At 47.1% G+C, this 13,947-nt stretch overlaps 1 protein-coding gene and 1 long non-coding RNA gene across 8 annotated transcripts in view; one reads left to right on the top strand and one right to left on the bottom strand.

Annotated features, from left to right (window-relative positions):
* Nucleotides 1-1,036: 1,036 nt before the first annotated feature.
* SFXN1 (sideroflexin 1) overlaps nucleotides 1,037-13,947 on the top strand; it is a 37,675-nt gene continuing 24,764 nt past the window's right edge. For 2 of the 7 annotated variants that reach the window (XM_004737573.3, XM_004737572.3), the window contains exons 1-2: nucleotides 1,037-1,174; nucleotides 13,749-13,923. In XM_004737573.3, coding sequence (XP_004737630.1) covers nucleotides 13,760-13,923 — 164 coding nt within the window. In that variant the 5' untranslated portion in view covers nucleotides 1,037-1,174; nucleotides 13,749-13,759. Of the gene's footprint in view, nucleotides 1,175-1,209; nucleotides 1,765-7,620; nucleotides 8,106-13,748; nucleotides 13,924-13,947 lie in introns of those variants that run through there. The other 5 variants (XM_045075595.1, XM_045075593.1, XR_006605388.1 and 2 more) reach the window with 4 other exon arrangements.
* LOC123390796 lies at nucleotides 3,112-5,739 on the bottom strand. Its single transcript, XR_006605389.1, has 4 exons — nucleotides 5,570-5,739; nucleotides 4,794-4,939; nucleotides 4,224-4,335; nucleotides 3,112-3,712 (listed from the first exon to the last, which is right to left on the bottom strand). It is a non-coding gene; the product is annotated as an uncharacterized LOC123390796 (long non-coding RNA).

Genomic DNA, 13,947 nt, shown 5'->3' with positions numbered 1-13,947 from the left:
CTCCCTGCTGAGCAGAGAGCCCAAGGCAGGGCTCGATTCCAGGACCCTGAGACCATGACCTGGGCGGAAGGCTTAACTCACTGAGCCACCCAGGCACCCCTCCACCTTACTTTTTCTTCAGAATTGTTTTGGTTATTTCTCACTATTTTTCCATATATGCTTTATAGTTATCAAGTTGTAGGGACACACTCTTACACACTGCATTTGTCAGAATTTTGTTTGGAATTGCATTGTATTTCTAGGTTATTTGAGGAAGAATTTATGACTTTAAAAATAGAATCTTCTCCATGAACATGATGTGATTCACCATATATTAGATTTCATCTGCCCCCAAGATATACCCAAGAACCCAATAATTCTCACCAGCTCAGCTGTATCATCAGCAGGGTCCAAGCCAACCCGGTAGCCTCCCTCCTGGCCTCTTTCTGTCTCATGACCTTTCCATACCGTACCCAGAGCCATTCTTTCCTTTCCTTTCCTTTTTTCTTTCTTTCTTTCTCCCTTCCTCTCTTTCTTCCTTTCTTTCTTTCTTATTTATTTTGTGATTTTATTTATTTGACAGAGAGAGAGACAGTGAGAGAAGGAACACAAGCAGAGGGAGTTCCCACTAAGCAGGGAGCCCAATGCGGGGCTTGATCCCAGAGCCATAATCCCGCGATCAGGACCAGAGCTGAAGGAGACGCCTAGAGCCATTCTTTCAAAGACCTAAGTCAGTTAGTGGCCCTTTAGCGCCTAAAATTTCCTTGTGGCACCAGCGGTGCCACACTCCACAATTTGGGAAACACGGCAAATGAGTGAGTGAATGGGTGGCTGCGGACTTTCTGCAAGATCCTGGCAATAAAGAAATGATGGAGTAGGGCGCAGTGCCCTCGGGGAAACCCAAACGGAAAGCAATGGCGCTGGCCTGAGCAGAGAGGGCCTCACAAGGCAGCGAGGATGAAGTTGGGAGCTGACCGCGGAGACCGAGAGCTGGGAGGAGCCAGCAGCGAAAGCGCGGGCACGGGGGAGAGCGCGGGGCTCCACGCGGCCGCGCTCCCTGTGCACGGGGACGCGCTCCGAGGGCGCGCACCAGGCGGCGGCGGCGCGCAGGGCCGCTCTGGCTGGAGAAACGCTTCCGGTGCCGGGGCAGGCGGCGCTTTTCGGGTGCTACAAGCAGCGCGCGCGGCGGGGAGCGGTGAGTGGCTGGCGGCGGCTCGCGCAGGGCTGGGTGGCGAGTGCGCAGGGAGCCCCGCGGAGGAGCGTGGGCCGGGGAGAGGGCGCGCGATCGCTGGCCTGCAGCGCGGAGAGCCCCCCTACTTCCCCGGGCGGGAGGTCGGGAGCCCCTGGCTGTGCCGGCGATTCCGGGGCCGAGGGGCTGGGGGTGGTCCCTGCACCTTAGGGACCCCTGCCCTCCCTCTGCCTGGTACCTTCCCCGCCTGCAGCAGCCTGACCTACCCCTGAGGTCCCCCTGAGCGACGTGATGGAGTGCGTCTCGCCCCGGACGGGAAGGGGCTCTACCCATCCACGCCGGCACGCGCCCTGCCACTCTGTGCCCGACTGCCGCGTGACGAAACTCCCCGCGGTGAGGCCACCCAAAATGGCTGCCGCGGGGACAGGCCACAGCGCTACGGGCTCGAGGGGTTGCCTGGTGACCGGGTGTTACCGACCCCCGTGCCCCCACATTCCTAGCCCTTGGCTTCTCCTCCTGGCGCACAGCTGGGCTCCGGGGTCAGAGAGGAGACCACCTGGCCTCTGCCCTGGAACCCTCAATCTTTCAGGAAAGAGGTGAGAGAGTGGTCCTGGACCCGCCTTGCATCTCTCCATGCTCTCTTGATCTTTCCCACGTGTCACAGATCTCTAACCTTCCCAGAATGACAACCATGGCATCCACTAAGTGTATGTAGGTGACTTAGGTCCATTGATTTTTACATTCTTCCAATCCTGTGAGATTGTGGATTTTGCTTTTATGATCTCAATACAAAAGCTGGTGGTACTCAGAGAGGTTGAGTAACTTGCACAAGGTCACACAGTTGGCTACCTGTAAGGCAAGGCCAAGTCTCAGCTTAAATGTTACTTGTTCAAAGATGCTTTTCCTTGACTGTGTTGTCTAAAACTGAGACCTCAGGCAGGCGTTTTTTGTTAGGCTACCCCTGTGTTCTTTTCTTAAATAGCATCTGTCATCAGTTGAAATTAACTGTGTTTCCTTGCTGGTTTTTTTTTCTCATCTCCTGACCAGGGCCTATTTTTGTCTTGCTCACCTATCCCTCCCTGCATCCAGCAATTGCTTGTACCTGGTAGACCCTCAATGAATATTTGTTGAGTATCTGAATGAAAATGCCTACTTCTGAGTGACTTCAGAGCTCAGGCGCTTAACCACTTCATGGACAACTGCCTTCTGAACACCCACTGCATTCTGTTCGTACTTTTCTCAAACTCATAATCCCTTCTTCTGCCTTGCCTTCTAGAGTTTGACTTGGGCGCCTCTTGATGTTCTCTTCCATTGCCTATCCCCAGTTTCCAGGCGTTGTAATAGGTGGGAACCGGGTATGTAAGTAAATAAGGAGGCTTTGTGGCTCTTATGGTGCTGGACCCAGACTTGACATACAAGATGTATAAGAAGAGCAGGGGAGGATGAGTGGAGGCTCGACCAAGAAGTTCTGGGACCTAAGTAGGTCCTTTCTCCCTTTAGGATTGCAGGTATCTAGCTTGCAAAACAACAATTTGGAAGGAAAGATCTATCTGTTCCTCTCTAGCCTAGGCCTATGTATCATCGCTCCAGGTATGCGTTCAAGGTGTTTTAAGCCCATGGGCCTTCAGGACAAGAATATCTGTGGTTGTAGTTGTCAGAGAGGAACCCGTATAGCAAAGGCTGGTTGAACTTCAGGGTCAGTCAGATGTAGAATGCTCTTAATACTCTGTAGAAGTTTTATGAAATCTCATGTGGATGGGTCGAGAGCGGTGCCACCTAGGAGGAAGCATCCATCCCCCACCCCTTCTTTCCTTCCTGGGGAGAAAGCTTAGAGGCTATCCAGAGCAGCAGTGACCCTAAGAGCCTGTCCATCATCCAAACTTTTTGCTGTCCGGTACCTTAGAATAAAATATGGCATCTATACCCATCCTACTGTGCAAACAATGGTCAGATGTATTTAATTGAAGTATAGTCATGGGTGGAACCCACCTTTTATATGAGGTTAAAGGTAAGAAATCAGTATCAATAAGTCATAAAAAGGCTGACTTAGCTACCATGTGAAAAGTTGTTAAGTTAGAATAAGTATCAGACCTATGCATAAATATACAAAGTTCAAAGTTACCAAGTTTTAGTTAGCTATTACTTTGTCCCATGTTTTCAGAGACATTATATGTAACCTGATTTGACTCTTTCAAGTGGGTAGTAAAATAAATACTCAACTGAATGCATCCAAAATATTACAGTTTGGTAGTATTTTAACATTTTTAGAGGCTGATGCCACCATCTCAAGTAAAAAACCAATAGAATTTTTTTTTAAATGGTTGAGAACTCTACCCATTCTAAGTAAGTGATTAAGAAACCCACACCCAAAGTTGATTTAAGGCCCGGAGTATGGCTGATGATTGCACTGTCCCCGGGATGTTCTCAAGTTAATCCGAGAGTGGATCTGCATTGTGGGGTCGAAGACAGGGTGAGGAGGAAGCCGGCAGGGAGACAGGTAGAAGGCAGTAATTCTCCATGCTTTCTTGATTCTAGAAAAGCCCCCTGGAATAGAGGAGAGTGTGCAACAGAAAGCCACTGATGAGTGGAAATTCATTTTGAAGTAGTCTTGTTCTTTACCCAGGATTCAGCCTTCTGGTCTATAATTTGATCTCCTGTGTGGCCACACCCATGAGAAAGGAATGGGGTGTGTGGACAACCAGCCCAAAGCCAAACAAATTAGTAAATGGGCTTTTTAGGCTCCTCTGGTTAGGGTGATTACCCTTGGCAGCCGCATCACCCCTGGGCTCCCACGGCTCAGAAGCGTGACAGAAAGACAGACAAGCAGCACTTCTGGGCTCTGAGGGTGATGCTTGATTTTTCTGAGCAGCTTTACAAATAAGCGGCATTTTCTTGGAGGACTGAAATAAGGATTTCGCATCTCATAATGCCTTAAAAGCCTAGTGTCTGGCACATAATGGGTGCTCAGTCCTGTCCCCCAAACAGTGACTTTGGCAGGCTGTTTTGCACCTGCCCAGCCCCAAGTAAGCAGACCAGGACGACCCGGCTTTCTTACCTCGTTCAAGCCTCTTTTAGAGTTGTGTTAGTCACCAGCAAGTTTCCAGTTTAATAATGTAATTTCCATTGTTAATTTTTAGCCAGGTTTAAAGGTCTTTGTTAGTAAGTCCCTGATGAAAAACACATTCTCTGTTAACTTGTTACCTGCAGAATTTTGAAAGAAAATTTTTTTGCCAATTTAAGTATTTTCTTGGCATGTAGCTGAAGGTCGGAAAATAAAGTTTATCTTGGAGAAAACTGATTTTTGTTGGACATTTCTGATCATCTTCAGGCACCCAAGCTCCAGTCCTTTGCTCCCACAACCCCATCACCCCCCCAACACACACACACACACCAGCAGCAACTGCATTTATGGGCAGGACTTCAGCCAGTGAGGACAGAGCTCCCATTCTTGGGAGACTGGCTTATTAGACGTGTGCCCTGCCTTTGTTTAACATTTGACAGTTAATAAAGGTTTAAAAGCCATCTGGTACACCTCAGCTTACTAATCCTACCAACTCTGTGAGCCGACTCTTTCCTCCATCTTTTAGATAAAAATACTGAGGCTCAGAGATGGGAAGTGACTCACTCGGTGACATGGCTCGAAAGGAAGTGACAGATCAGGACTCCAGTCCACACTGCGCTTGGTCCAGTCCAGTTCTGATTCCAAAGGTTGTCCGGGTAAGGTGCTCAGAGGGCCAGGCCACAGGGCAGCGAGCTAGCCTCAGCAGGAACCTGCCAGAAAGAACAGGCCAAGCAACCAGCCCGGAAGTCATTTAAATGTCCTCGCTAGTCCTGCAAGAGGCTCAGGGTCTTCCCTCAACCGGTCAGGCATTGGGTCATCTTTTGTGTATTATTTTTATGTTCTTTCCAGCATAATTTTCCCAAATTTACCTAATCAGAGGATACCGCCGGTGTACTTCTTAAAAATCTAACTCCTAAGCCTCACCACAGCTCTGCTGAATCAGACTCTCCAGGGAAATACTTCCCTTCACACAGTGGCACCCTTCCTCACTCGAGCAAGTTCACTACCCACCCCTGGAAACTGAACTGTTGTGAGGGTTGGATGAGATGATAATACAAGGAAAGCTCTCGTATTGTTATTAAATTAGTGGTTATTATGAAGCAGTATCCTGATTTTATTGGTAAAGATCCAGGAACTTGGAGCCCTGGGCTCAGGTGTGCGAGACCACGGCATCATCGCTGGAGCTGGGATGTGAACTCAGGCCTGCTGTCTCCACAGACACAGTCACCTGACCAGTACACACCGCTTCCCGCCTTCTCTCTGCCCAGGGATCCCCAGTTACAGTCCAGCTTGGATCCAGGAACGCAAGCTCAGCTCACAAGCTCGTTCAGTGAACTTACCTGGAAATGAAACTGATCACCATTGCCTTGCTGGTGCAGACTTCACCAGTCATGAGGCTTATGTGCGGTGGAGGGGGGCCTGGGCCTGGGAGTGAGCGGGTGTTCCTCACCCTTGCAGAGCTGTGTGCTGTGTGCTGACGGTGTGACGTCTAACTGACCAGGGAGGCAGAAATGCCCTCCCAGAGCTGTTCAAGAAGATGGTGATGTAGTTTAAATAATGCCCTGGAGAAAGATGGAGTTCATTAACATTGCCAGCCGGCCTGTAATAGGTCATGCCTCATAAGTGGAAGGTATTTGTCATGGCACTCATTTGGGCTTTAAAAGTTTAACTTGGAACAGAAAAAAAAAAGTTTATTAACTTGGGGCACCTGGGTGGCTCAGTGGGTTAAGCCTCTGCCTTCAGCTCAGATTATGGTCCCAGGGTCCTGGGATCGAGCCCCGCATCAGGCTCTCTGCTCAGTGGGGAGCCTGCTTCCTCCTCTCTCTCTACCTGCCTCTCTGCCTACTTGTGATCTGTCTGTCAAATAAATAAAGGATTTTTCCTTAAAAAAAAAAAGTTTTTAAACTTGGAGTACATGGTGGTGCAGTTGGTTGAGAGGCCAACTGTGGTTTCAACTCAGGTCATGATCTCTGGCTCATGAGACTGAGCCCCAAGTTCAGCTCTGCACTCAGCGTGGACTTGCTTGGGAGTATCTCTCCCTTTGCCCCATTGCCTGCTATGTCTCTCTCTCTAAAAATAAATCTTTTTTTAAAAAAGATTTTATTTATTTATCTGAAAGAGAGAGCGAGCAAACACGCAGGGGGCAGCAGCGGGAAAGGGAGAGTCTGCTCAGCAGGGAGCCTGACACGGGGCTCAATACCAGGACCTCAGGATCATGACCAGAGTGGAGAGCAGTTGCTCAACCAACTGAGCCATCCAAGTGCCCCTAAAAATAAAACCTAAAAAAAAAAAAAAAAAAAAGCTTATAAACTCCGCAACTTGGCTATTAACAGATTTCAGAGCAGGCTTACTCCATTGAAATAATGGTTATTTTGAAAAGTGTATAGATTTAGGGGCGCCTGGGTGGCTCAGTGGGTTAAGCCTTTGCCTTCGGCCCAGGTCATGATCCCAGGGTCCTGGGATCGAGCCCCACATCGGGCTCTCCTTGGCGGGGAGCCTGCTTCTCTCTCTCTCTCTGCCTGTCACTCTGCCTACTTGTGACTTCTCTGTCTCTCTCTGTCAAATAAACAAATAAAATCTTTAAAAAAAAAAAGAAAAGTGTATAGATTTGGATACAGGAGTCATTCAACAAGATCAGTGATCTGGTAACTCAGTTGAAGCCTTTATCAGCAGAGCTAAGTGATGGCCATACCCAGTAAGCTCTATGTGTGAAGCATGTCTACAAGTTTTTCTGGGGAAATTTAGGTTGCATTCATTAAAATGTTTTGGTTTTTTTTTTTTTTCAATTTACAGTTTACTGTATGTGGGGTCTTTCCAAACCCAGGATCAAGTTAGTGCTGGGTGCAAGAGAGGCCCTCAGTGAATACTGAATGCATAAAGTAACTTTGTGAATGAATGAATGAACATAAAGACCTGGAGAAATTTATTTTGATGAGGCTCCCTGAGACTATATTTCTTAAAACCTTAGCCAGGATATTGAATTTGAAGCTATTTTCCTCCGAAGAGATTATTTCTGTCCCCTTTCTGGGGTCAATTAGTGAATCAACATATATAATATATAAAATAATCTCTTTAGAAGTGACTCATTTAAATGCAGTCTAATCCTCTAATGGTTAATGGTCCCAGATAACCACGTCCTGAGTTCATTGTAAGTGATTTTGTCTTTAAGTGATAAAGCCTTGACTACCTTCTGATAGCGAAGTGATGTCAGTCAACCACAGAAAACTTTTTAAAAGCTCACTGTTTTTTTTCTCCTACAAAGAATATTTTAATACCTTTAAAATATAATTTTTTCTTTAAAATTACTCATGGAAAAGATTCTTAAGTCTGGATTAACAGCTCAACTGGTGAAACTTCAGGAGACTTCTTACAGCTATGTAAGTATACAAGGAGGTCCTCTTCAGCAGCCATCTCCCTGTCAGGTCTCTGTTCTGGACTCTTAACAGCCTCTGTCTCCCTCAGCTCCCCTATTCCACCTGTTCAGGTCTTGAAAGCTCAATCTGTTCAACGTCAGACTTGTGCCAAGATGATGTGGTGTAAACCATCACATTTGGCTGTTGACCATCTGCAGTTATCAAACCCGCTGGTAACTGGCTCGTAAGTTCCGGCTGGGCAAGTTCTTCACTGAGTGCCCCCCCCCCCACCGTGGCTGTGACGTTCTGCCCCTCCTGTCTCTCTCTTCGTGGCCTCTCTGAATTCCGCAGTTGCGCACAACCGTCAAAGCCTCAGGTAGACACACAAAGGGAGAAGCCTCCCCACTGGTGTCTTCTGATTCTCAATGTGGCATCTTTCACTTGCTTCTGGTGTGACAAAACCACTTAACTCACACATTCTTGAGCACATTCCTTGGTGTCCTGTGCAGTCTGTCCCTTTAAGGTATGGCATTTTCCCTTTCCCATGCTACTGCTACAATCCAAAGGGATATATGTTCTTCTCTGAGACTTTTTGTTTGTTTGGGGTGGTGGGGGGAAGAGACCATGAGCGACGAGAGGGGCAGAGGGAGTGGGAGAGAGAGAATCTTAAGCAGACTCCACACCCAGCATGGAGCCCAACACAGGGGCTCCATCTCACCACCCTGAGATCATGACATGAGCCAAAATTAACCGACTGAGCCACCCAGGCACCCCTCTCTGAAACCTTCTTTTGAGCCATACTAGTTCTTGTTCATTCCTGCTGTCCCCAATATCATCATAAAGTTGTACAACATAATGACTTCATCCAGTGTTCTCTGCAGAAATTCCTAGTTGCTGAGTACCTGTTATAAAGCTGCCAGAACCATGTGCTCAGCTGTGTTTGAGAACAACTCCCCACGAAGGTATCTGATCTTTGACCAGGTCCACCCTGGGTGGGGAGGGTGAAGGAACAAAGCCCAGGAACCGTGAACCTCCAGATGGCGGTGCCCAGTTGAACCAGACTGCAAGGAAACCAAACTGGTTCCTTTCTATCCCACCCCTGGGGACTTGGCTTCCTCCCCACAGAGGTGCCCAAGGTGGCTTTAGCATCCCCAACCCTCTGACTCAAACAGCTGCTCCCAGTATGCGGGGACCAGTGCTGCCCACCAGCCAGTGGGTGCCCAGGACACGGTGGTTTGACCAAGCAGTGACGCCCTTGGCCCAGCCAGCAGATGGAAAGGGGGCATGTCCACGGGACCCCCTGCCACGTGGTGGCAAAGTCCCAACGCAGACACATTCCCCCTGGAGGTGGTTGCGGCGTCAGAGGCCCAGGTACAAAATACAGCACTTCTGCAGTGCTAATGAGAGGGGTCCCCAGCAGCACCTCAGTGCCCCCTCCCCCAGCACCCTGACTCAGTGCACCAAGAGCTGTTGCTTAGCCCTCAGAGCACCCAAACCTGGGGCGGGGGGGCCAGGGGGTAGATGACTGCCACAGGGCCATGGGGGGACCACTCCTGGCCCCACAGTTTAATGTGGAATAGAACATAGATTTTTAAAACGAAAAAAAAATGAAAGTAGGCCTCTTGATTATAGAAACTGGTTGATTTATTTAGAGTTGAGAAAGTGAATTGTGCTTGAAGGTTCATGCATGAAAAGGTTTGTCTAACTGAAACATGGGAGTTGCAGTTAATAATTAAAATTTTACCTGGATTGAGATCAGCTGTCCTTGTAAGAATGTTAATATGGAATCCCCTGATTAGGCTTTTTTTTTTTTTTTTTTTTTTTTTTTTTGCAATATGTAGGGGCAGAGACAGGTTATCAAGGCTAGCTAGTCTTCTTATGCCAATATATAGTGCTATTTGAAATCCTTTCTAAGTAGGGAAAATAGTGCGGTATTAGTTTCCTATTGCTGCTGTAACAAATAACCACAAAGTTAGTGGTTGTAAAATAACACATCATCTTACAGTTCTGGAGACTGGAAGTCGAAAATGAGCCTGTGTGCCTTCTGGAGGCTCTTTGCCTTTTCCAGCTTCGAGAGTCTGTTCACATTCCTTGCCTTACCACCCCACATCACCCCAATCTCTGCTTATCTCACTGCTGTTCCTCCGACTCTGCCTCTCCTGCCCTCCTCTTGCGATCGCAGGGGCTCTTGCGATCACATCAGGCCCACCTGAATAAGCCAGGCTAGTTTCCCAGTCTCAAGATCTGTAACTTAATCACACCAGCAAAGTCCCTTTACCACAGAAGATAACATATTCACAGTGTGTGGGGCTAGGATGCGCACATCTTGGGGAAGGGGCATACAAGGCCCATCACCATAAGCTTTCAGTGTTGGGATTTGGTGGGCGTGGCCTGGAGTCCAAAGTTCAGCCTCCTTCCTCTCTTGCTGGGTAGGTAAGGGTTCCTTGGGAGCAAAATCTCGGATTCTGACCTACCTCTGCCATGAAATGTGGATGTTCAGAGGGCCCACTGTTGTTGAGAGCTGGGATGGAATGTTCTGCCACAGGCACATAGTAAAGGCTTGCACTCTCAGACAAGCATCTATCCCAGTTCCTCGCCTGTAACACAAACTCCAAGCATTCCCCACCTCTCCCTTTTTCCTTTGCCTGTTAAAGACTTCATGAGGCCTTCACAGCCCTCTTGCTCACGTGCTCCCGAGTCGCCCCAAGCTCCCAGTCGTGCAGAACTTCACAGCGTCAGCACAGCATCAGTAGGAACGTTTGCCTTTAGAGGAATAAGGAGGGCCTCAAAGAGACCAGTTCTGTTCAGGTATTGATTGGTACACTTGGAGGGGAACATAGCTCACAGAGAGTGATAGAGGAGAAGGAGGGAGCTGGCACACCCGTGCCCAGGAGTGCAGCCCCACTCTGGACCTGCAGCTCTTCTAATGGCACTGGCACCACTCGCGCAACCTGGACAGGTTATCTCCCTCTCCCTACACCCCTCCTCCCGGGCCTCTGTTTTCTCTTCTGTATGGTACAATTAAAAACCGTGGGTCTTTTTTAAAGATCCTATCCAGCTCTTGTGCAATTAGGATGTTTAGATTTTATAAAGTAACCAGTTCCGTCAGGTCATGTTTGTGGCAATGTGACCTAAATGTTGCTTTCTATTTCAGAAATTGGAGATGGTCTGTTATGGTTTGTTAGATGATGTATGTTAGGCATAAAGGACAAATAGTGATGCGGAGGGTTGTACTTGCGGGAGAGAAAGAGTACTGAGCCCTCGCTTTTATGAGAGCCGTCTGTATCAGATATCCACCAGGGAACGTAGCGACGGTTCGGGCCTGAGGGACGGCATAGGCAGCACAGAGAAACGCCGGGAAGGAAGCCGCCCCAGCTGCATGTGTGGCCACAGCCTGGTGCCCAGACTGCTGGAGGGCCGGACCAGAGCGCCGGCACAGTCCCACGGCCGGCGTCATGCTGGGCCTGCGTGCGGAATCTGCATCTCGAGCAGGAGATAGTAATTGTCTTTGCAGGGATGAACAGTTCCCCAGGGAGGACGTTTGATGTGTGTGTGCAGTCTCTCCCTGCTTGCTGCACTCATGGCTCAGAATTCTTAGAACTTGCAAAGACGACCGTCTCTGCAGTGTCCCCCTCCCGTAGACTGGCCCCTCAGGGTTGTATGCTCCTCTCCTCACCATTCCACCAGGGGGTGTCGCCACCTACCAAGGTGTTCTTCCTTTGGGCCAGTTGGTGTCTTGCAGGACACCGTGCTCTCCTTGCTTTTTCTCCCACTGGTCACTCATCGTCAGCCTCCTTTGCTGTAACCCCATCCGCTGAATCCCCTCCATGCCTGGGGGGCACTGAGGCATCTCAGCAAGGTGCTGGGTCTCTGCTGACACCTCTACAAACTTCTGCTGCTCTCCTGGATGTGAATTGGAGTTTTTGTTTTTGCTTTATTGCATGTTTTATAAGTAACACATGTGATATAGTCTAATACAAAGTTTAGACATTTCTTATACAATGGCACAGCTCTCTGAGGTCCATTATATTTCTTGCAACCTTGGGCTTCCTGCCCATGATGGGGATGTGTCCTAATTTGAGATTTAGATGTTTCTGTCACCACAGCTCAGTCAGCCAGAGCCCAGCGGGGACAAACCTGTAGGCCGACAGAGTCACGCTCACTGGCTTCCTACTTCGAGAGAGACCACACATCAGAGGAACAGAGTGTGCCTCACCAACAAGGGAGGAGCTAGAGCTTTTGGAGCATCTTGGGGAGCGGTGGACGTTCAGCGAAGCTTAGTGAAGTCCTATTCTGATTGGCTCCGACCAGGGCTGGGTGTTAAGGTCTAGACTGTCGTGGCCCCACCTCCCTATTTCCTTGGAAAGTACAAAGTTAAGAGAAACGTGGAATGCCGCGTCCAGAAACTCCCTCATCTGAGACTCCATACCTACGCAGGAAATCCAGACTCCTTTTCATTGTCCAGAGTGGGATGTTTCATTCTTTCTGTTTCCATTTCAAGTAGCAAAGTTCCTAACAGTGTGGGATTATAGAAGAAACAATGTCTCAGTGAGATCAGAAAGCCTTAGTCATTCAAAGAAGGGCAGTGTTAGGACACTTCATCGCTGTGACCTTGGGAGAAGTACGGCTTCCTGTTAACCTTGCACCTGACTTTGTGCTTATTGTTCCAGCTGGCTTTGCAAGTAGCGGGGCCGATTTTTACTTTCTCCGTCTCACTGACCAGCTGTCTCACGGGCACTGGATTCCTCCCACCCGTTGTCCTAACATGCTCGATTTTGACCCAGTGGGCTAGGATACATATTAGTTTGAGACTTTGATAAAGTATAAATGACCAAAGTGCTTAGCATCTGCACTTGGCATCGTAAGGTACCTAAGAACTTGAGAAGCACTAAAAAATAACTTAGTGGAAAATGACCTGGAAAAGAAAGCTGCTATTTGAACTGATATTAGAAACGTAGGGAAGGGAAGCAGGAATAACAAAAGAAAAGCAGTGGTTTGAAGCCTTCATAGGGACTCGGTCCTTCAGTCTCCTTAATGTCACACCGAGAGATCTGGTCTAAGGAGATCACCGGCTTTGAGGGAGAAGATCATAGAAAAGGATACATTATTTATCATGGTGAAAAACTGAAAATAATTTAGACATTAAAGGTGTTGTTATATACCTAAAATGAGTATTTAGTGCCATGGGAAAGAACATGAAGTAGGCGCCAAAGGAAAAAAAAAAAAAGAAAAATCAGGAAATTAAAATACAAAGTATGATATCAACTTTATTTTTTTATTTAGATGCTATGTATAAAAAATGTCTGCAAGGAATCACCAAAACATAAAGGACAGTTATCTCAGTGTGGCTAACTTATCAAAGATTCTGTTTCTTTATTCTATATTTTCTACAATAAACTTATATTATTCAGAGCATTACCATAAGCATGCATTACAATAATACAGTGCAGTTCTAAAAATAAGTGTGTATCACTCAGAAAGAAATTAGTTACTTTTAGGAAAAGAGTGATGGTTCTTAGCTGTAAAATAGGTATTATATGAGGGAGATTTTAGGCTACAGTGTTACTCGTATTCATGGGCTTGTCGGAATGTGTTTTTCCCACCTTGTCCCTGTTAGATTGAGGGACATAACTTTTTGCATTTTTGATTGGTGGTTTATATACTGAACAGGCTGACTGAATCTGAGTCTTTTTCTAATTGTAGTATTTTTAGCATGTAACCCTTTTTGGCATAATTAGTCACTTCTATCAGTAGAAGTAACAAATTTAGTAGACCAGAATGTAGTAGTAGCTTGGCATTGGTTGTTAGGCCCAGAAAAGGGATTTCAAACTTTAAACCCTATTACTACTGATGTTATTTTTAACTTTTTCTATTTCTACTTTTTCTGGAGTATTTCTAGGCTCCCTAAAGTTAAAGAATGATTAAATACTATGTATCTATCAGGAGAAGTATATGAGAAATTATTGAAATTTGGTTACGATCCATTGGAATATATGGACAAAGGAAGTTTAGGATTTAGATGGTCTTTCTGCCACTTATAGCAAAGTTATTTTTATAAAGAGGAATGTACATAAGTCTTTATCTGGAAATAAATGTGACTATAGAGTTTCTAAAATGTGTAGCAACACTGTTAAGTCTTCAGTAGACTTGTCTTTTGACCCTCTAGAGTCCAGGACTATGTCTGGAGAACTTCCACCGAACATTAACATCAAGGAACCTCGATGGGATCAAAGCACCTTTGTTGGACGAGCCAATCATTTTTTCACTGTGACAGATCCCAGGAATATCCTGTTAACCAACGAACAACTAGAGAATGCAAGAAAAATAGTGCATGATTACAGGTAACCTTCATGATTATGCTTTTT

Source organism: Mustela putorius, unplaced genomic scaffold (genome assembly GCF_011764305.1).
Source record: "Mustela putorius furo isolate JIRA1106 unplaced genomic scaffold, ASM1176430v1.1 tig00000145_pilon_pilon_pilon, whole genome shotgun sequence".
Taxonomy (NCBI): domain Eukaryota; kingdom Metazoa; phylum Chordata; class Mammalia; order Carnivora; family Mustelidae; genus Mustela; species Mustela putorius.
Note: the sequence above shows the minus strand (reverse complement) of the source record. Positions and strands in the feature narration are given on the sequence as shown.